The 24,071-nt window shown below is 40.5% G+C and overlaps 2 protein-coding genes and 1 long non-coding RNA gene across 3 annotated transcripts; 2 read left to right on the forward strand and 1 right to left on the reverse strand.

Annotated features, from left to right (window-relative positions):
* The first annotated feature begins 2,856 nt into the window (after positions 1-2,856).
* neurl2 (neuralized E3 ubiquitin protein ligase 2) lies at positions 2,857-4,806 on the forward strand. The gene is made up of 2 exons (XM_042507905.2): positions 2,857-3,800; positions 4,471-4,806. Exons 1-2 carry the CDS (start codon positions 3,032-3,034, stop codon positions 4,584-4,586), a joined length of 885 nt encoding a protein of 294 aa, XP_042363839.1. The 5' UTR covers positions 2,857-3,031; the 3' UTR covers positions 4,587-4,806.
* Positions 4,807-5,747: 941 nt separating this feature from the next.
* On the forward strand, positions 5,748-9,545 carry msrb1b (methionine sulfoxide reductase B1b). Its single transcript, XM_042508617.2, has 4 exons — positions 5,748-5,936; positions 7,039-7,181; positions 7,277-7,394; positions 8,881-9,545. The coding sequence occupies exons 1-4, from the start codon at positions 5,882-5,884 to the stop codon at positions 8,895-8,897; spliced, it is 333 nt and encodes a 110-aa protein (XP_042364551.1). The 5' UTR covers positions 5,748-5,881; the 3' UTR covers positions 8,898-9,545.
* Positions 9,546-10,176: 631 nt separating this feature from the next.
* Positions 10,177-11,801, reverse strand: LOC148186354 (uncharacterized). Its single transcript, XR_015775001.1, has 2 exons — positions 11,627-11,801; positions 10,177-11,218 (listed from the first exon to the last, which is right to left on the reverse strand). It is a non-coding gene; the product is annotated as an uncharacterized LOC148186354 (long non-coding RNA).
* Positions 11,802-24,071: the final 12,270 nt, after the last annotated feature.

Consider the following 24,071-nt stretch of genomic DNA (forward strand, 5'->3'; position numbering starts at 1 on the left):
ACCTCCCCTTCTCTGACTGCCTGCATCCAGATGTGTGAGGCGCTGCCGAGAATCACAGCTCACCAAACTGATTATGAAAAGCATGGCTGCGCTGCTTGATAATCCAGATTAAGAGTCCTGCAGCAGCCCCAACAGACCCACACACACTCTCTGCAACCACAGTGTGAATGCTGCTGTCTAATTGTACAAAACACGGTGACGGCTAAAGTTCAGCCTGAGGGGTTAGACAGTGTTCTTTTCTAATCTGGTGAGCACACATGCAAGACTCAAGTGCTCAGTTTATGATGAAGTTCAGCCGCATCCAAATTATTACTAATTGGACTCTACCGACTTCCATAATGTGTCCACTGGGAAAGAAATGTAAATATAAAGAAGAGGATAAAAGACTGACTTTCATTTCTTTCCCTCCCTCCATCTTGGCCTACATAAAACTCACCGGAAGCCCTAGAAATGACAATATGAAGAACGGGGCAGAGTGGAGTGCAGGCTGCAGCTGGGCTCACAGACAATAACCCCCATCCATCACTGACTGCAGGAAGAGCTCCTGAATAGCCCGGCTCGCTGGACGCACGACTGACGATATCAGCCCAGGGCCACATATTAGTACAGAACACCCTCTCCTATTCTTATCTTATTATCTGTTGCCGAAAATTTTGCTGCTTTGTCTTCATTTCTTGATTTCTTTGTGTCTAAGCAGGGGGACCGAACAGTAGGAGGACCCTCATAAGGTTTCTTTTTACCAGCAATTCAGAAATGTGACGTGTTTTTAATCCTTCAAAAACATGGGAGGAAGGCAATGAGCAACAACAGAAGAAATTACCTCAAAATTAGCAAGACATTAGTTAAAAATACAACAAAAATTACCTGAAAATTAACTAAACAAACAAAAAAGAAAGTGCTTTAAAAATAGCATACTTTGTGTAACATAATTTTATTCTGATAGTTGTAAAAATATTTTTTCCTACCTTTTATTAAAAAAAAACATTTTTTTAAGTCTACTAATTTCAAGTTGCTCATTGCCTTTCGCCCATGTTTTTGAAAGAAACTGCACCAATTAGCTCAGGGTACAAAGGTCTAAAAACTTAAAAGTGAAGTTATGTCGCTTCAGGTTTCCAAGGATTTATGTTTTCTAATGTTCTAAATCCTCATAATGAAGCTTCTCGCAGTCGAAAAGATCGCATAAATATGCAGAGTTTTAACACTGACTGGCCGCTGTCATGTCTGGATCACTGCAACATGGTGACTGTGAACTTCTGGATCAACGCCGGATCTATTACATGGAGGACATCTTCCCATGAGGTCCATGGGATTTGTACAAGAGAATGTCAACCTCGACAATGTCCTGCTTGTGGAGCAACATTCGCTCAAAGTCTGACTGATTGCCTTTGGCCTGGGATGCCAAGTGTCTGCTGCACCAGAGGTTATGTTTTATATTCCCTTTAATGAGGCCACTGATATGACGTATCTGGATCTGGTAGCTCCAGAGCTGACTACTGTACCTCTGTCTCAGGAGATGGACTATGATATGATGAGCTTCATCGCTGAAACTCAGAGACAGCCAGCAGACTGACAGCTCTGAAAATAATTAAGAGACCACTTCAAATATTTTTTAAATCAGCATCAGCCATTTAATTTAATTTCAACACCAGCACACCTCATTTATTTTATTTAATGAGGTACAGATTAGGTGATCACCTGAAATGAATTATTTAATAAGGAAAAATATAAAAAACCACTGCTGTGGTTATCACTATCCACTTGCAATAATTGGAATAAAGAAATATTGTTGATGCCAAAAGAGATTAAAATAACAGGCCGTAATCAATGAGAAGCAAAGAAGAGCCAGGGTGAAGTTTAAAAAGACCATTAACCTGTAAAGGACTGGATTAGGGTTAGGGTTAGAGTTGAGGTTAGGCAGAAGTCTTCATGACTTTTTTCCTCAGCAGCAGTTTGAGTCACAAGGTGGATAATTGATCAGTGATCAGATTAACAGATCAGAGCAGCAGCTGCTGCAGAATGAAAAGTTAAGTTTCATTTTCACTGTGCCTGACCTTCTACTGCTCCATCTGTGCCCAGAGTACTCTCTGCACTCCAGCAGTGTGGTGCTATGAATAACTGAATGATTTATTCCAACAGTGTTCCTAATGCAAAGTCCAGCTCTAAAAATAAAAAATCAATATGACAGATTTTTATCATGGCGTGCAGCCACAAATAAATTAATATGTGGGAAAACCTGACCTGGTTTTGTCTAAGGCGAAAAATGTGCTAAATTAGATTTGTTATGTAACTAATGAGGGATGTAACACATATGGAGTGGCTCCTAATTTACATACTGCATAATTAATATACCCTTGATATTTAAAACAGTGATATCTTTAAAATGAAATGATATAAATCCTCAGTGACAGTGTGCAGAAGCCTTTACTCTGAATACATAATTACTGTGAAAATTATCTGCTTATCTTTCCTTTTAAAAATATAATTCCTTTTCATATTCTTACGCTGTAATTCCATCACCATAATAAATCTCTCTCCTTCTATATCACTTTAATTTCTGCTTTGCATAAAAATTAATCTATATTTAGAGTGCAGCTCCTGTTTAACGGATTTCCCCGGCATATGGTGTTATGTTCATTACGCACAGTTTTACTGCAGTACATGGGTTTGTGAGATTAAATGAGCGCTGTGGCCTGAGGGAGCTAACTTCACCTCTGTGCATGTCTGGTGTGAGTGAGCGACTGCGTGCATGTTGGCCACCCCCCTCAACACACACACACACACACACACACACACACACACACACACACACACATACTGACACTCACACACATACCTCACCATCTGTTGACATGCAGCTTCAAAAATAGCCCTCTACCAGAAGCTTCCCTGAGTGGCCCACAGATAAGAGTGGGATCAGTTTGTGTCTCTATAATGTCCACATGTTGGCTGATAATCATCCGAAACTTCTGTAAGACTGTTTGACTGGACAGTTTCAGTAAGTCTGCTTCTCTTTGTTGTGTTAAAACTGAAAATGGAGCCCTTTCCTGACCAGTTCATGGAGTTCCACCCGATCCATGGCACTAACGTGAGACTGGACCACTCACAGACAAAGGCCACCCGCGTGGAGAGCTTTGCAAACGGAGTGTGTTTCAGCAAACACCCTCTGAAGCCCGGGGAGATTTTTCTCATAGAGATTGAGGACAAGGAGCTGGGTTGGTGTGGCCACCTGCGGGTCGGTCTGACAGCCAGAGACCCTCGGAGCTTAGAGGTGGTGCCTGAATACTCCATCCCAGACCTGACGGACTTAGGGGACAGCTGGATTTTCGCTATCACTCGCAACCACAACAAGATCGTAGAGGATCCTGAAGCAGTTGGTCAGGAGGCTGGAGACGGAGCACTGGCTGGGGGCCACAGACTTGGACGAGGGGAAGCTGAAGATGAAGCTGAAGATGGAGGAAGAAGCAACAAACCAAAAACTTTCTTCACAGACTCTCACCTGCACATTGAGAGTGTTCGGATTCCCAGGGACAAGCTGGTGGGTCGCAGCAGGCCTGGACGCTTCAGCCACATCTTGGATGACCTGTACAAGACCAACGCGCTGCCGCCCACCGCCAGACGCAGCCGGATAGGAGTTCTGTACGTGCCTAAAGGCAGAGACCGGGCAGACATGCACATCATCATCAACGGTGAGGACATGGGAGCATCTGCAAAGGGGATCCCTTCCACCCAGCCCCTCCACGCTGTGGTGGACGTCTTTGCTGCTACCAAGTGTGTCCGGATCGTCCAGGTGGAGTACGGATGTGAGTGTCACAGTGATAATCGTGGATGGGTTTTTAAAACAAAGGACCCCAGAGCACAGATGTGTCAGAGAGCTGGGCTTCATTGTGGTTATTTTGTGTCTATTTGATGTCACTTTGAGTCTTTGAGTCTTGACTTTTTGAAGTTGCATCTCTTTGTGATCCTTTTGGGTCTCTTTAAAGTCATTTTAAGTCTCTCTGTGGCCATTTGGTATCTCTTAGTGCTTGCTTTATTTCTCTTTGTGTGTCTTTGTGGTTGTTAAGCATCTATTTGAAGACGGTTTGACTCTTTGTTGTTGCTTTTCATCTCTTTATTGTTGTTTTGCATTTTCTCTTAGTTTCTTGTATCTCTGATGTCACTTTGTGGGTCTTTGTTGTTTTACGTTTTTCTGTACTCATTTTGTATTTCTGTGGTTTTTTTGGGTCTCCTTAAAGTCGCTTGGAGTCTCCCTGTGCCCGTTTTGTAGCTCATTGTGCTTGCTTTAAGTCTCTGTAGTAGTTTTGCACCTTTTTGTGGTTGTTTTGAGTCTTTTTGTGGTCAAAAAGACTCAAAACTCCATCTGTGCTTTAATGCTCATTTCTTAAAAATCACCTCACTACTTTCATTTTGCTAATCCACAGTCTTTTGTTTCTTTTTTTTTTTTGTTGTTGTCATCTCTCTGTGTTGCATCAGTCTCGTCCTTGCAGACATTATGTAGGAAGGCCATCCAGAAGCACATCGTCCACAGGATGGCAATCGACTGGCTGGAGCTGCCAGAGGCTCTGAAGCACTACTGCAAGTATGAATGAAGAAACACACCTGTGCAATAATATCTGAACTCTCTCCCAGTTTATGCCCAGAAAAGGATATTTATTTATTTTCAGGATGAAAGACTATGCTTCACTCATGATATAAAGCTCAAGTGTTTTGACATTTGTACTCTCAATACCTACCAGACACCGATAGTGATAACATCATTTGTCTGACTGCTAACAAAAATAAAATAATGGTATTTGTTAGGTGTCTCTATGTGTGTTTCTAAGTGTTGTATAATTCATCATTACTTTCTCACCCTCAAGAGCAGAGTTCACATTACTTGATACACAGTTACATGTACATAACAAAAAGATTGCACTGGGGCAAAATACAAAGTTAAGTCCTACCTTGATTCAGGTCAGTGTCCTTATTCCTGGTAGGTTGGATTCCTGGTAGGACTTCTTCTTTGGGTACCTCACCATCTTCGTTCCAGCTTCAGGTGTGCAAACACCAACTGAAAACGTGGTCTGTTGTGCAACAATGCAACGCATACACACATTTTAGTGTTACGTATTTCTTAACAAAATAAGGAACTTGAGGAGGACTAGCAGCTAAATACAGGTCAATGGTAGAACCTGCTTACATTACTAATGAAGCTAAACTTGATGCCTGTTGCATGCAGTCTCTTATTTTAAATTTACACAAAGAAAAAAACCACAAAACACACAATATAAACTCAATTCGCAGTGTCTTTGCTCGGCTACAGGTGATTTCTGGTGCAAATACAGTTTGAAAAACAAGAAAATGGCATGCTAATTGACACAGGGAGTGCCTGACTCCTCAACTTGCCTTTTTACACTTGTTTTCCTTTTCTTCTCACTAGTCTTGCAACTTCTCTGTTTTGGGGTTTTTCCTCTCCCGCCAGGAAGCGACTTCACATCGACACTGATTGGCTGCTGTCCCTCTTTAAAGGAACAGTTCACAAAGTAAAATAGAAAAATACAGTGTAAACCACCATTATACCGTAAACTACTGATTATGCCAATTAAGATAAATTATTTCCTCACATTGTATGGACTGTGGTGATAAGGCCAGATAGTAATTCAAGATGAACTGTCCATCCAGTGTTTGACTGCACTGAGGACCTCCATCCATCCACCTGCAGCGCGTGCTGTTAGACACTGACCTCTAGTGTTAAAGCAGGTAACGGCAGTGGGCGGAGCTTCCGTTAAATCTGCAGCCGGGATCACCTCACACCGACAGGAGGAGAATCAGGAGAGCGTCCGGTCATCCTGAAGAACAAAATAACGGTTTGTTTGTCCTTCAGCTGTCCCTGCAGACACTCAGCATGTCCTTCTGTCGCTTTTTCGGAAGTGAGGTCTACAAGGATCATTTTAAACCAGGTGAGCACGCGAAGAAGCGAGGTGACGTAACATCCCTTTAGTCTGGATTATGAAGATCAAACATAGCATTTCATCTCCAATGTTCAGCCCAGTTTTGGTTTCAAATGAGCGACATTTTAAATGAAATTATTTATTCAATTATTTTGCTATATCACAATGATGAGCAGAGAGCAACTGGCACGTGTTGTGACAAACTGGGGGGATATTTATATATTTTTGTTCCATGGTATCTTAGATTTGTGAGAAAAGAAGAAAACTAGAAAAAAAAATTAGTAGTAACAACAGTCATAATAACAGTAATATTGATTAAATAATAGCTTAAACCATAATAATAACAGTAATAATATAAATATAATATAATATAAATAAAAATAATATCAATAATGATAATGATTTAGGTGAAAACACAGCAGTAAAATATTTTGTTTAATGCTGAAATGAACTTGCAGTGGTCATAAAGTTTATTTAAGATAAGATTTAATAATACTGATAATAATAATAATAGTATCAGTATTAATAATAATTCCCATAATAATAGTAATAATAATAATAATGATTTTGGTAAAAACACAGCAGTAAAATATTTTTGTTTAATGCATTTACAATTGCAGTGGTCATAATGTTTTGGTATATTTAATGAAAATTACCTTATTACAATGTTTTTAACCTTTTTTGGTTTGTGAGCCCTTGAAGGGACAGTTCACCCCAAAGATTTAATGTTTCCTCCTCCCTGTAGGTGTGTTTATCATTGTAGATATTTTTGGTGTGAGCATCAAGTGTTGGAGATAGCGGCTGTAGAGATGTCTGCATATAATAAAACTAGTCCAAAAAAATACACTGGAAACACCCAACAACAGAAATCATGACCGAGTTACTCAATATAATCCACACACCTTGTGCGGAGCAGTTTCATGGAGGAACTATTTTCTTTTTACCAAACTACTACCTAATTTTGTTGATCAGTTTGTTTACTTTTTGATCATCGTTGACTCCCTCTGTTTGACCTTTGGGCCCATTTCCTTTTTACATTTTTAAATAAGTCCGTCTCTCAGGTATAAACTGAAACACAGTGGTGACTTTTAAAAGCACCTGTCCCCCGCAGGCATGTACGTGTGCTCCAAGTGCAACCATCCACTGTTCTCCAGCCGCTCCAAGTTTGCCCACTCGTCTCCTTGGCCGGCGTTCACCGACACTATCAGAGAGGACAGCGTCACCAAGATGATGGAGACTCTCACCGCCTACAAGGTCTCTTTATTTTACTCACATTGGTTTAATTGTGTTCATATATGTTTCATCAGGATGTGACTAAAGCAGAGCCTCCATGTGTTTCATGTCCGCAGGTTCTGTGTGGAAAATGCGGCAACGGGCTCGGCCACGAGTTTGTGAACGACGGCCCAGAGGAAGGAGTGTCACGGTTTTGAATATTCAGTCACTCGCTCAAGTTTGTCCCCAACAAAGGTAAGAGGACCACAGACAGTAGAGAGATATAGGCAGGTGAGGTGTTAAAAGAACACAAAAAATGATCATTTGTATATCAATTATTAATTTTCGCACCGCGTTATGTGAATTTTGAGAAAACTTTGTTTTTCTTGCATGACTCTGTGGTAAACGAAGGATCCATAAACTGACAAAATTCTTGATGAAAAGAAGTTATTGGGGTCCATGTTTAACAGCAGCTTAACTATATCAAAACAAACATTTTTTGTTTTGTTTTTTTTATTATTTATAGATGGTAAAACACCAATGTTCTCAAAACTGTTGAATACAATGAACAATAATTTATGGTTTTCATTTAATCAACAAATCCCATTACAAGACCAAAAACACAGATGAATTGTCCCTTTGAACACAAATTTTATGTGCATCTACAGTTTGATATTTCAGTGTTTTTAGTTCGACCTCCATCTCTGTCCAAAAGTATCAAGACACGAGCCACAACATTGACTGGGTGACACGTTCTGTCTTTATCATGAACACACACTCAGTTGTTCATTTTAAGTAGTAAGCGTGATATATATTAGGTCAATAGATTATCTGCTGTTAATGGGAAATGTATATGTTTCTGTGTTATTCCAATAATAAAATTATGACCTATAAAAGAGCTGACAAAACAAAGTCATACAGATTTCATTGATTTAACTGGGGTAGAGGAGCAAACCCAACATGCAAACTTGAGAGACAAACGTTAGTGTGGACATTATTTTGTGAGTTTTTTTTTTTGTTTTTTTTTTACAGTTTTAGAGGAAGAAAACGCTATCATGCCAGGGGGATTTGATCTCTTTGTGTAACTTCCATCACACTGGTTAGATGCAGCACTGAGGCTTGTTTAACTCGTTAATTACCATTCAGGGTCCCCATGTATAATTTGCTGTTAATTTGTTGACTTGTCCAATTTGACAGATTATATTGAGCCATTTAATATAAAATCTTGGCAAAACACTTGATAAAAGCCACAGTAGGCCTATGTTTGGGAAAGTTTTTGATAAATTCAAGTAAAAAAAATAAAATAAAATTTGAGGGGACAGAACTATTCTTTGTTTTGTTGTGTTAACAATAGTAATGTCAGTTAGATGTGTTTTAGATCAGAGCTGCTGAATATTAAATCATCCATATTTTCTCACTATATCCTTTTCTTGCCCTTAGGTGTGCAAAAACGACAGGCTATGCACTTCTTTTTAAAATACAAAAATGTGAAATTACCATGATAAGTATGTAATTACTGGGCATTTGTATTGCTGGAAAAAAGTCTATATATCATGTATCGTTAATTTTGAGTCAATATAAACTCACTGGAGTGCCAAATGTGCATGTTTTTCAGCTTGTTCACTAACCATTTATGCAACATTTTGCAGCTATATTACACATTCAACTATTTCTGTGCGATTTGACAGAGGTCAAGTTTATTTGTATCTGTGAGTTCACGTGTGTTTTCATTTTGTCCCAGGTGAGGACAAGCATTAAAGAGTGAGGTCCAAGTTTCCACTCAAGTTTCCTGCTGTATCTGCTGCTCAATCCGGAACCGGTGATCAGGTCGGGTCAGCGGGTGACGTGGACGGGAGAAAGTCCTGACAGAGACGTCCCATCCACTGAAGAATTTTTGACCTGCCTGGGACACAGTGACAGAAACTCTGCAAATACTCCTTTATGATTCCTTGAATACCTCATATATATATATATATACATATTAACTGATTATGATGTCACTTGTAATATGATGTATCAGCAAATGCATGTCACTGAGCAAGAATTTAGGTTTTTCAGATATAGAAATTAGAAACATGCAACTGCGTCATATTGTCAGTATCATTCACCGTATTATCTATGCACTGAAGAAGTCACCTTTCTTTTCAGTCTGCACTTTGGGTATCTGTTTTTTTTTAAATTTCAACATTATGCAACAATAACAAAGAAACTGTTGACCAAATGTATGAATTAGCTACATGCTTCTTCCTGTTTGTCATGACCTGTAAGATATTTTACTTGAACAGAAAAAAACTTTTGTGCTTTGACTACTTTAAAAAATGTACATTTTAGTATAGAATTCTTGTATGTACGTATATTTTGATTTATCCTCCATTGTTACAGGATTTAAACAATAAATTATAGTTTGATAGATTTTTGTCTTTTTGGATTTATTTGCAGTTAAGTGCTGCAGTTCAATCTTGAGGTACTTGTAGATAACTTGAGTGTCTCTGTTTTATGCTGCTTAATACTTCTAATTTAATACAATTTAGAGAGAAATATGTTAAATATTTATACAGCGTGGTACCTTGACCTGAAGTGAAAGATTACTGTGAGAAAATCTTGCTACTCCTCAGACTGACCTGTAGATGGAGCTCTCATCCCACTGCATCCCATTCACTCCTCCGCAGAGTGCAAACAATGTGTGATGTATGTGTTTTTGTATGCGGTGTGTTACCTGCACAGTTATATGGATATAGACTGTGTGTTTGTTTGTCGACTTGCATGTATTTTGACTGTTGGAGGTTCCAGTAGCTATCAGGGGCTCTGGGTCTCTCTGTGGCCCAGCTGCAGGCCACATGCTGGCAGAGAGCATGAGATTGAGAGGAGTAGCCTGGCCGCCTGCTGAGAGACAGAGGGCTATCATTACCAAGGAAGTACACACACACACACACACACAGAGAAAAACCGTGTGTGTCATGCTACTCTTTTCATCTTCATGCATTAATTTCTTTTACTACCTTTACATATAAAACACACACTGAAATACACACACACACACAGTCCTCTGTTTTATTGGTCTCACCACAGACAAGTTAAGTTTGCAGTGTATTTTCTTTCATAACAATACTTCTTGTAGTGTGCAATTACCAGAGGTCATCATAACATTCGTGGATGTCGTTGAACTCTTCTGGAGCGCCACTGCACATCAATCCAACTGCACGCCGCCAACATCCATCCAACCGCTTCAATGTATGCATGCTGCCAACATCCATCCAACTCCTTCAACGTATACACGCTGCCAACATCCATCCAACTGCTTCGACGTCTGCACACTGCCTGCATCCATTCAATTGCTCAAACATTAACACTCTGCCAGCATCCATCCGACTATTCAATGTCTGTACACTGCCAACATCCATCCGACTGCCTCAACGTCTGCATATTGCCAACATCCATCCAACACCTTCAATGTCTGCACGCTGCCAACATCCATCCAACTGCTTCAATGTCTGCATGCTGCCAACTTTCATCCAACTGCTTCAACATTTGCATCCTGCCAACATCCATCCAACTGCTTTAACATCTGCACACTGCCAACATTCATCCAACTGCTTCAACATTTGCATCCTGCCAACATCCATCCAACTGCTTTAACGTCTGCACACTGCCAACATTCATCCAACTGCTTCAACATTTGCATCCTGCCAACATCCATCCAACTGCTTTAACGTCTGCACACTGCCAACATTCATCCAACTGCTTCAACGTCTGCATGCTGCCAACATCCATCCGACTTCGCGGCTGCCAGCATCCATCCAACTGCCCGTCTGCATGCTGCCAGAGGTTTTCAGAAGAGTCTCAGCCCTCAGTGTGGTCGAGGAGCCTGACCTTGCATTGAGGTTGTTATGGCTGAGTAAATTTCCTCCTGTGTTGTCTTGGCACGCAGACACTCAGCAGTTTATTCTTTGAGTACATTTGGTGGATGTTTCCTCACTGTGCTGGGAGTGCGTGCATTTTTAGCAAAGGTGGTCCGGCTGGTAATCAAAGCCATAGCCTTGGCTGTGGTTGTTTTGCAGAAGTGGCTCTGTCAGATAAGACTAAAACAAATACAAGGAGATCAGAATGTGATTGCAATGTCAGATAAGTAAGCTGTACAATAATGAAAACAGAAAAACAACCCTTGGATCATCAGTCTGTAAAGTTTGGTGGATTCCAGCTGTAATTTTTGTTTTTTAAGGAGCTACTTGCTGTACTTTAGCCTGTCATTTATGCTTCCCACATTAGCGTGTCTCCCATTCTTCATTTTCTTTCTCTTTTTCTTCTTCTTTTTTTTTCTTCAGCTGCTTAAGAGGTCATGCTTTTAGCTCTGTGAGAATGCACTTTGGCTCAGTGGTGCTTTGAGCTAAAAGCAAATGCCGAAATTCTAACGTGCTAATATTCAGAAGATAAAACTGCCACAGTTCAAAGACAAAAACCCAATAGTATGACTCAGAAAGCAGACGAACCGATCAAAGAGTCTTTAATTTGCAAAAAGGCAAGGATACAAGAAAATCCGTGCATTCACCAAAGTGTGAAGGGGTCGGGCTGAGGCTAAAGCTGAAAAAAATCCAGGCAGGTCAAAATCTAGAGAAAAATCACTAAACAGATATCAAATGCTGAAAAGCTAACACACAACCTGGCAGAGAGCTAGTGAGAGTGGACCAAGGAGCTAAATATATGAGGAGGCCAATGAGGAATGGGGAACAGGTGAGTGATAATAAGCAGGTGGAGGGAATCTACTGATGAGAGGGCAGGCAGTGGGAGCAGCAGGGTGTAAAATGACAGCAGGGTTAGAAAACAATCTACAAAAAATTGAATGAATGACTGAATAAATATATGATGATGAATGAATAAATAATGAGGAATAAGCAAAGTGAGATTCAAAACCCAGACAAAACTGTTGACCATTCTAACACTTTATGCATATGTTTGGTCATGGGCAAAGAAACGTGTTGTACAATTTCAAGAGATTGTGCAATAGTTCCATGATGTTTAACAGCAGGGTGTGTTCAATATGTGTTATGTGCAATGCATGTGCTGCATTTTGTATGTGCAATTTGGGTTATATGCAGTTTATTGGTTGGATTAGGTACAGTTTCTGTTATTTTGCTCATATGTGGTTTGTTTTATTGCACCTGTGTAGGCATCTATGGATGAAGCATCTGAGTCCAGGATAAATTTCCCTATGGGAACAATTAAGTATATGGACTGATATGGTATGGTATGTTATGGTATAGTATCCCTATGGTCTCTCTCTCTCTTCCAAGGCAACAAAAATAACAAGGCAGTATTTTAAAAGTAACCGACTGTTTTTTTGACAATGCGCTTCTTCACTACTTGTTTTGTTGTCCATCCTGCTATGTTGATCCAAATGTCCTTTCTATCCATTCTGTTTCTGTGGTTCAAACAAAGAGTAAAGTTAATTTTCACCACTTGTTATCTTTACAAATTTGACCAGTGGAAATATCCTGTGTGTTCTTGTGCATTTGTTTTTGTTCTTTGAGTTACTTTTCGCCAGTTTTCGCCACAATTTGTTGCTGACCTTTTAATTTTCAACTTTTAGAGTAGGTTATATCCACTTCAGTTTGTGATTTCTTATATTCAAGAATCACTTTACTTTCTATTCAGAGAACGCACCTTCTTTCAGATTGTTTTCTTTGATTTTTTTTTCCTTTCATTATTTCTTTGCCTGACATGACACCTGACTACTTTTTAAATGACATAATGTTATCTTCAGGGGAAAGAAAACACACTGTGAGAGACTGCACTAAAATGTTTACCCTCTCAGGCTGACGTAGGTGAATAATAGTCACCTTCCTGTCAGAGCTTCAAAGATCTATTTCCCAGGAAACCAGAACTCTGAGGAGTGTTTGGCAAAAACAAAGTGGCATGTGTCTGGACCACAAATAACTACCAAACTGGTTTGAACAAAGATGCGTTTCATAAAATGCTTCCACAGGGCATTCTGTGCTCAACTACGAGACAAATCAGCAATAATTTATCTTTTCATCACTGACGTTGCACTGAGTGAGTCATATCTGCAAACCCATGCTGCATTTTGGGTTTGATGAAATCAACGAAAAGAATTCCTTTCTCAATTTGAACTCAAGACACCTATTCTTTGTAGCAGTAAACTCAGGGTTAATGGTGGATCTCCTCAGAGGGCATACAGTACACTGTTGGGTCACACGGGCGCTGCATTAACCTGGCTGCCCTGAGTCGTTTTAAACACGGGGTTAATGTTTGATTCGGTGGGGGGGGGGGGGTTGCGTAAGCCCAAAAGTGCTGCCTGCACAATGTTATAAAAGCAGAGAGTATTCAGGACAGCTGCATCCTCTTAAAGGTCATTTTCATTGCACCGTTGCATTCAAGGACCCCACCTTTCCTGTCGGGGCCGAACAGGTGAAGCATCCATTAAATGGAAAGAGTCCAGGTACCACAACACGACTGCAAAGGTGAATAAAACCAAATGAGTGTATTCTATCAAAGTAAATGCTTTGGTCTGCAAAACAAACACGTTTTCAGACTCGTTAAACATTATTTTAGAGAAATTGAGTGGAAAACCCGCATTTCCCCCAAAGTAGATAAACCTTGAGGTATTTCAGACGACTTTTCACATTTCTGTTGGTAATTTCTTTGGCCTCAAGCTCCACAGCTCTCCACATCAGATAAGATGATTATTCAAAATTGTCCCATCAGTCATCGTAGCCCCGGAGCCAAAAACAGGTGGATGACCTTATGGTTATTATGGGCATATTAGAGCCGCCTGCTGTGCCAAAACACACACACAAACACTTACACACACACAAACATACACACACAGACAATGGTTTTGTCATGGAACAGTGAAGCTTTATTCTCTAGATCTAGATAAAATTTTAACCATTAAACACTCATGTAAACACCTCAACTCACAGGTGCAGCTGCTGTACACTGAATGCTTTATACCCCACCAGCATCAGGGCATGTTGGTGGTTTCCTGTCTGACAGGAAGACCATCTTATCTCCTTTTTTACTTTGAGAATTTAGTTAATGGCCACCATCCTCTCACCAACAGGATCTGTTAAAGTGAATGTTATATCTACAGTAAGATAATCTGATGTAGGTCACAAATATGTTGCACTTGACATTTTTGGTGTATTCTGTCTCTCAGTCATGCATGCTGGAACACGTTTTCACTGAAGGGTGCTTCGAGGTATAAATGTGTACGCGAGGCAGTGTTTGTGTAAGCACTTAGACAAGACCGCCGCCAGCTGCAGGCAACTGTTCAAGACCGACAAACAAAAAAAAAATGTTTTTGGTCAGACATCAGAAACAATTCCAGCGGCAACTGTGCAACCAAAACTGAACGTTTTTTAGCATCAGCACATTTTCCAGGTGGGACTGTATCACCAAAAATAAGTGTTTTCAGCAAGACACTGGCATTGTGTTTTTTAGTTAAACATTGATGTAATTTTCAGTGGCAAATGTGGCACCAAAATTGGATATTTTTAGGAGGACATTGGCAGCATCAGCAGCATCAGCAATTGCGCCACCAAGACCAAGCATATATAGCCATGATTTTGCCACCCAAACTTGGTATTTTTTATTTTTTATTTTTTATTTTTTATTTTTGCAAGACATCGGCTTCATTTCCAGCAGCAAGTGTGCCTCTAAAGCGTGTCATTTATCGAGACATCAGCACCATTTCCAGCAGCGATTTTGCTACAAACTGTGCTGTTCCACCCCTTGTCATAGGGGGTGCTGCAGCAGCCTCAGGAACCACCTTCCTGCACCCATACTCTCTGCTGCTCTCCACCTGTTTATCCTACATTCAGGCCTCGACTTGCTTCTATTCAAAGGCGTGCGATGTAATTTAGCACAAAAGCAATTATAATCTGCTTAACTGTCTGTTGGCAGCCAACAAGAGTTTTAATAGCAGGGTGTGTCTATAATGTCAGACACGTACCTCTCACACTGTACTGATTGTCTCTGTGTATGACTGTTGGACATTTGCAAAATTATGAAACTTATTGGATGCAAGTGCAACACCAGACAGCATGAAAGTACTCGTGCAGAGCTGTTTTTATCAGGTCTTCTTGATTTGTTTGTTTGGCTGGCATTACTTTTAAAATGTTCCCAAAGTAGATAGCTCAGGGATTACTCCACTGATTGACTTCCATAAAGCTGGGTGAAAAAATTACATCAATTAAATTCAATGCAACAAAGGCTGAAATATTCTGACTTTCAGTCCCTGTATTATGAGTCAAGGTCCAAAAACAGCAGCTAACAAACTAACAGCTTTAAGGAAGTACACTCCAAGAAAACTTGATTTAAACAGCCATGAAAGGATTCACTAACTGCAACTCATAAACAAAGAACAAAACTGAGAGAGCATAAATATGAAAAAACGAAAGTGTTGTGTCTAAATTTTTGTTGAGTATATATTCCATATGGCTGTTTTTTTCTATAAAATTATGGAAATATCTGATGTTATTCATTATTTATTTTGGATTTGCTGGTCTGGAGTACATTGGTGCTTTTGTTGGAGTTGGTCAGATTGTATGCACGCTCTCTTCATTGACTATACCTGAGACAATTATCTAGTGCTGCTCTGCTGCTCTTACTTCTGCCCACCTACTTTACACGATCTGGATCGCTGCTGAATTCAATCAAAGTTAACCCAAAAGGTAGAAGTGAACTGATTTGAACAGATTTTTTTTCTCAACAGCACATGCTTCAGATTCCCCACAAATATATTGTAATGTGAATGTTCTTGCTAAAATGTACCTTAGTAGTCGTGGCTAACTTCTCCCTCAGAATTTTTATCTGCATATCAACTTTTTGACAAAAAAACATTTATTTTCTGAAGCAGCTGTTAATACTTTGGACTAATGATTTAATCCGGAGACTTTCATGTTGATCTAGGCCATAGAAGAGCTCCAACTGTGGGTTACATCAAGTTGTCTTTGGGATACATGCAACCCAATTGGCAGAAAAAAATATTTCAGCAAATCACAGATGCGTTACATTTGTAAACTATTATGTAGCAGATACATTGAAACTTTACGCTTCAACAAGGCTATGATTAACATGCGGTTAGGTTTAGGAACAAAAAAAACCCCACTTGAATTACAGTGAGGAAAAGATCATGTTTGGCTGAAAATATCTGATTTTGGAAGCTGAAAATTCAGCGATGCCCCAGTGAATGGCTCACTGCTGCTCACTGCTTCCATGGCACTATCCCGGCAGGAATCACGGCAATATCACTTTAAAAAAATAATTGCGTTCATGGCACTATCCAAGCAGAAAAACACAGCAATGTCTTTGTAAAAAAACACCACATTCATGTCAAAAAACTGCTTAAATAGCACTCTTCCCTTTAGAAAAATAGCGATGGCTTGATTAAGCTTCTCAGACCCTGTCTGTCTCTGAGCAAAGACTCAGACTGTTGGAAAGTGCGGCCTGTATCTCCATTTGAGTGATTAAAACTTCTCACCCTCTCTATCGGTGTACACCTGAAAAACCAACTCCTCTCTAACAGTGGTGCCTTGAAACAGTGTGGCAGCAATATATCAGAGCATCACATGTATACAGACACATGTATAGACATTTAAAGAATCAGAGCCACCGTGAGACATGAAGATAGAAAGGCAATAAGTCAGTAAAGTCCCTTGTTGCTTTCTGTCTCTGATCCCATGTGAAGCTGAAAAGAGTCGATCCGTTGCTGTCTGTCCACTGACTTATTGAGCAGCAGGTTGATGCTTTTTAATGGTGAGTAAGATGCATGGTGATCTGTGTATGGGCTCCTCAGGGAGCTAAAAGATGCCGCTGACTCTAGAGACACATAGCAAGCCGGTGATCTGGCCATTGCAATGGGCAGGTCCACACGTAGGGACAGAGAGATAGATTGACTTTTTGTCCAGAGGACGGAGCATCATGTTGTTCGGAGGCCGAGGGGGTCTTGGTTAATGCCAGCTAGATGAAGGCGGCTGTAGCCGCTTTATGATTAAACTTCCTACCACACAATCTTTACGCATCAGAGGAGGATGACAGGATAACAGTAGGCGGGTTTCCATTACGGATTTGCGCAAAACTGAAGCACAAGCAATAACATTCCATGAAGCATGGCGATGGATGTTCAGAACATTAGCAGTTTTATTTCTTTTGCAGGCACCACACTAGCCGTCATTATTTCCAATCAAAGGCGTGTTGTGTGAGCTACAATGAAAAGGCAAACCCCTCATAAGTGGGAGCGCTGAAAACCGTGAGACACCTGCAAAGATCACTGATTGAAACCAACAAACAATAAAACTAGCTGTGTTTTAGTGTTTTCAGCATCGTTTTAGTTAGCATGGGTGTTTTTTAACTACTTATTTTTTCTGGGTTTCATTGGGTACTTTGCAATACGCTTGCATCCCAACTGGACAAATCGTCAATTTGTCAGTGGACCTTCACGTCTAAATGTGACACTCTAGGTATCCTCCTGCATCAGCTGTTGATGTTTTATGTTTACAGAAAATGCACAGATCTGCTCGTAATGTGCATACAGTCTTTTTCAAAATAAACTCAAAATGTAGGTAAAGCTTCATTTTTTGGTTTAGGCAACAGCAGCACATGGTTAGGTTTAGAAACAAAAACATCATGGTTTGGCTCAACATTTGCACAAAAAGTGAACAGTGGGCTCCTGGATGAAAGTCTTGAGTTTGTTTGACCTGTCCACCTCTTCTGTCGCCCACTCCAAAGGAACTTTATAGCTCTTTATGTTATGGTGCGATACCAGCGCATATCATACCACCACAAAAGTTGGCTCTTAGCATCCGTGTTTGACGTTGACATTACTGACAAAGCGGTGGTATTTGACGAGTTGGGAGTGAGAACGGGCTGAACAGTTGGTTCATCCAATCAGTTGCTGAGCCTTTTTTGAAAGTGGCTCCCATTTTCCAAACAGTTTCCACACTGCAGCCTCTCCGACTGTTCTGCATAACATACCATAAGGTTTATGACTAGTTTCGATGTCATTTCAGTCATGTAGCCTACTGAGCTTTTAACAGACACCAAATGAAAAACTAGAAGAGCCCTGAGCCGAGTCAGAGTTTATACAAAGTGCTTTACGGCGAGTCTGGCTGCAGAAACACATCCAGGTTTAAAGCTGCCTGATCATCATCAACATGTCTGTATTACCATGAATTCGTGCTGACCGCGCCGTTCACTGTTAGTAAACATGGCTGTCTCACGGCGTTATCTTCAGCACTGAAAGCAGATAATAGTGAACACAGAGACCAGCTTCAAAGCTGCTGAGCTCCCCAAGCCACAGCATCGATGCATGCTCCAAAACTATTTAATCAGGAGCTTTTCTGCTGCAGACCTGGACTGTGATTGTGTGTGTGTGTGTGTGTGGTTAGGGGGGGTCATGTTTGTTTAGGCTGCCTGTCTGTTTCAGTGGCTCATGGAGGTCTCATTCTGTGGTCAGATCTGACTAGTTTTCCTCACAGTGCTCCATCGTCTCCCGCAGCTTAAATTGTCAAATAATCAAACGAAGGATTGTCCGGCATGCCGGTGAAGTTAGAGAGCAGTGCTGGCGTTTTTATTTAGTCCTTGGGTTCAGATGGTCGACCCTGGCAGTGTGTGTGTCTGTATTTATTCCTGATATATCATCCTCCTCTGTGGAGTCTCATAGCCAAGAGGAGAAGTGAGCAGAATGATTACAGGCCAGTTTTTGTTGCATGAATGACATCATGACTGTAGATCATGGAATCGTATGGTTTTGCAAATCCTCCGTGCACGGTGCAGTAAATCGCAAGGTAACTGTAGCGTGTAGGCCAAGATTCTTGGCTAAATGTTTGATGCTGAGGAAAACTGAAGGTCAGGGAGGGGATGATTGCATGCCAGAACACACACACACACACACGCACACACACACACACACACACACACACACACACACACACACACACACACACACACACACACACACGTTTACTGCCCTCTCATGACCTGCACAGTTCACAGGGTGGCCTTATTACCCCCAGTCACACCTGGCTGTCTGATAACCTATCAGAGCAGCTGGTTGTTCACTGCTGTGAAGTGCGGCTCAGATCAGCTGATACTGCTGTCATTAACAGTGCCTGACGTCACCTGAGCTGTAACTCCATGTGTTTATTTCTCGGCTGTTTTATGACCTCACTTGTTTTTGCTCAACTTCACGTAAATATGTTCGCCTGAACAAAAAGCTTATCAACTAAATTTTCTAACTTTCTTGCCAAATGTTTGATGAGAAGATTTATAGAAAAAATATTCAATTTTTTTCCCATTAAATTTTTTTTTGGTGGGGGTGTCCTTATCCACTGTGAGGGTCCAAGGACAGAGGGATGTCATAGGCTGTACAGCCCTCTGAGGCAAATTATGATTTGCAATAATGGGCTTTATAAATGATGTTGATTTGACTTTACTTGACTGATCACTGGCAGTAGCCCGGAAAGTAGAAAACAAGTGTTGCACACTTCATATCATGAAGCCAGTATCGTGAATGGAATCGCGAGTTTTGACAGAATGGTTACATCTCCATTACCTGAATATAAATAGGCAGCACTGTCCCACCATGTGCTTGTGTTGACATCATGGTAGCGCCATCCTGGAACATCAACAGCAGATGCAGAAGGATATCTAAAACATAATATGTAGACACAGAAGTCCACTGCAAAGCGGCAACATGGATGAGAGCACATAGGAGGGAAATCCAGATATTAAAGTGTGAAAGACATGAGACAAGAGGAGGAATTACATTTAAAAGCCTTTATAAAAGTGGCTAAATCATTAAAAAAGCCAACATATTTCAACCACTACCAGGTAGTCAGATGGATGACACCATGTTGGAACTTTTTTAAAAATGTAACCAATTCCTGTTGATGCAGTCAGATGAATACCTTGCAAATTGTTTTTCTTTAAGTCGAAGGACTCTGTGCTTTCTATAGAGACAGGAAATTCAAAAACCTTTGGCTTCATGAAACATTTTCAAACCCAATGGCCTCAAAAATGCACACGGCTGGAGACAGACAGCTGTTTTCTTTCCTGTTCCTTGACATTTTTGTAAGCCACTTGACTTGGAAAAGAAAGTGTCTCAATTCTTTGTTTGCAAAGAGGAAAATAAAATGTCACTTTTCATTTGATATATTAGTGTTAAACATGTAAACAGTATGCACACATTCCTCATCTCAATAAATGTAACATTTAGTTTGAGCCACTCTATCCTCTTGATCTCATAGCGACAGATACATCAGATCTGAAGAGATACACTGATTTCTCTGCTTGTTGTTTTGTCTGGATTTCAACACTGCATGACTCACCTGACGCCTTATCTCCTCTTGCATTGTTACTCTGCAACGGTGTGAATGGGCCTGGGAGCTGTGTGATTGGTCAGCATGCTGTCAACACAGATCAGCACATCATTTTGGATTTCCCCCAATCCCATTACACAGAGGTGACATCTATAATAACAGAACAAGAGCCCAAATAAATCAGAATGTTTCCATGAAGCAGGAAGTATCTGAGGTTGATTTGTTTTGCTCAACCAAGAAGCTTTTTCCTTCACAGTTTATACAAAGAAACCCCAAAAAACAAATGAGGCAAAAAGACAAGTAAAGGCTATTCCTGCTCCAACACAGAAACACTGTGAGGTTTTACGAGAGTCAATGTCCACTGTTTAACCACAGTAACCTGCAGTAAAAGCTGGAATTTGATAAGATGCATCAGGTATGGGCAGCTCCTGTTATCTCTTCTCTCTGTAATGACTTGACTTTAAACAGTTTTTATTATGACCCTGAATGTCACATAGCTTAGCGACGGTCCTGTGCAGGCATGCCCGCCACTTTACGTGCCTCCTCAATTGAAAACATTTTTCGAGCTTGAAGCCACACCCATGTGATAATGTACGGTGCTGCCATGCCCTATACTTACCCCACTCGCCGCAGAGCTCTGCCCTGCAGTTAGGGCTCAGAATATGGCCCTGCCACTGGCTCTCACACAATACACACAGTCAGACTCTCTCATTGGTTTGTTTGTGTGTAAAATGGTCATTTGCATGGGGTTTGTTTTCTTGGTGACATCTTGAGCACAAATTCCTGTTTTCTGTGCTGAACAGGGGCGGGGCAAAATATTGTAAACATATAAGGTTAAGCCCTAACATACTGAAATTCAAGGGCATCTTCCCCAAGGAGATTTTTTTGACGTACAGCAGCTATGTGCACTAAATTTAAAGCCATTTTAGATAATATAAAGCTTGAAAATCTGTGCATCATAGGGAAAAAAGATATGGCCCGCTACAAAGACCCTTGTGACCTTTTTTGTTTTCTACGCAGAACCAAACAAGGCCTGCATCATATCGCTCCAGAGTGCGGTTTTAAACAGTATGCTGGCATCACAGAAGCAAAAGAGGCTTGACATGTAACACAACAGTGTCTTCTCTAGTGTGACATATAACATAGGTATCAGCAGCTCTTTATAAACAATAACAATAGCATAAAATGTGAATGACAATCATTTAGCGTCCCTGTCATATGGCGGTTGATCCTGGACCTTATCTTTTTTACTATTTATGGACATATACTGATGCTGTTCTTCTTCGAGTTAGCTGCAAAGTGCAAAAAGCTGCTTTTTAAAGCTCACGTAGTCGGTCGCACACATATTACGCCATCAAAACGTCACACCCATCCTGCCCATGATCTCATCCTGCTGGCTGTCCCTTTTACACAGACAACAGTTTTGGTGCTATTACTAACGCACAACACAGAAACTAATCAGGGATGAAAAAAGTTTCATTGAAATGGAGTCAATATATAGTTCTAATAATACATCTGTGGGTTTTGCCACATTGACAACCACAATTACAAACAGATGAAATGGACAAAATGTTTAAAGTCAGCCTCAACTTTAATTCAGAGTTAGAGATATAGATATATACACTTCGAAGGCAGGGACAACGGTCTTCCACAGGTTAGTTAAATGAAACTGAGAAGTTAGTTAAATGAACTGAAAAAAAAATCGAATATTTTACTTTAATCTGTTTCCAAAGCTATGACAATTAAACTAGCTGTTGGTGCTTGGAAATAATCTCTTTTAGACTCCTTGGTATTTAACTACATTCATAAAGGTAGTACTCCATTCTGATAGATATTTATACCTGACAGAATGACTTACATTACGTCTGTCCATTTTTAGAGATATTTAGAGATATGTGTACCTGATAGAATGACCTACACCAGATTTGTAGATATGTAGTCCAGTTTGAGAAAGTTTGTACCTTACAGGATGCACTACTCTACATTTATCTACATTTATACAGGTAGTTGTCCATTTTGATAGATATTTGTAGATGACAGAATGACCTATTACACATCTAACTTCATTTTTATAGGCATTTTTTCCACTTTTCACACATATCTGACCTGAGTACCTAGTCTGATAGGATGAACTACAGGTAGCTCATCATGAGAAGGCAGCATAAACTGTCAGACCGCCGGTGCCAGCAGGGAAAGATTACAGCTTGGAAAGTGTAACAGCTTTCCCTGAACTTTGAATCACTAGGACTGTCTGAAAGAAAGCCTGCCTGAAACATATCCTTTAATCCTGCTGGCCTTTAATGACGGTGACGTCTGGGGAAGTTTGGTGACAAGTTTCTTTGTGTGGGTGTGTGTGTGCGCGCACGCTTGTGTGTGTGTGTGTGTGTGTGTGTGTGTGTGTGTGTGTGTGTGTGTGTGTGTGTGTGTTAGACACATTCCATCCAGGTGAGTTAACAGAGCGGCTCTTCATGTTTTGTATCCTCAGTGATCCAGTACAATACTGGGACAATGCTTCGTATTCTCCTGCAGGACAAAGACGATGCAACGCCCTCCTGGACAACCTGAGAAGTCTGCTGTGTTCACTTTGACCTGAAACAGTGAGGGGCTTAACTATTGTGAGGAACACAAACACGGGAAGTCTTTTAAAAGAGACACAAAGCAGAGTCAGTGCAGATATATGCATCGCTTTAAAATGCTTTGAGTGTCTCTGTTATCTCTCCTCTAACTGATACCTGATGGGAATTTAGATGACACCAGAATGACAACAGAAGAACACATTTTATCTGTTGACTGCATCTCATGGTAAATTGGGTTTCATTTTATTTTTTATTCAGAGGGCCCTTGAGTTGAGATTCTTTCATCACTATAGAGAGGTGCAGTTGTTTGGATTCCCAAGTTGCCAAGTAAGAACTCCAGGTCCACGAGTCGAAACTTGGAGTCCGCTGTATTAAGAGTGACATTGTGTCTTTGAAGCAGCCGCCACAGGTCGTCACAGGCAGGATTTAGGGAGGATTACAGAGTCGGTGCAGAGCTTTGTCCAGCTGTCTGCCTCCTCACAGCCACAGGCCTCACACAGACAGAGGATGTCACTCACAGACACACAGGTGTGTGTGGGAATACCTGAGTTCAGGTGTTGCCCTGTAAACTGTTCTTCTCATACATTACACTGTCATTCAAGATTAGGCACACATTACACGATGGCTGATATTAGCCAAAATATGTAACGCACACTGCAGATATCACAGTTTCTTTGTATCTGAAACTACAATACAGAATATGCTTTTTTTCCTTTGCACATGCCAGTGATTAATCTTTATTTCATGTTCTTACTTTACTCAAGTTTAAGTGTCTCATGCTCTTCTCACATACTGTTGATATATCAAAGAAAAGTAATGCACCACAATTTGTATAAAACGCACAAAATCCAGACAGCTTTGATCATGTGACCAATATGCTGACTGAAGTAAAGAAAGAAGTGTTAGAAAGAGCCAAAGTTAACGTAACGAGGTATGTTGTGGCGGTAGATGGGTCAAAAAAACACAACAAATACAGGAATTTCTCTCAGAAGACCAGTGTTTGTGTCCTTTGTAAAATC

This window comes from Plectropomus leopardus, chromosome 19 (assembly GCF_026936395.1).
Source record: "Plectropomus leopardus strain MGB_pleo_1.0 chromosome 19, ASM2693639v1, whole genome shotgun sequence".
Taxonomy (NCBI): domain Eukaryota; kingdom Metazoa; phylum Chordata; class Actinopteri; order Perciformes; family Serranidae; genus Plectropomus; species Plectropomus leopardus.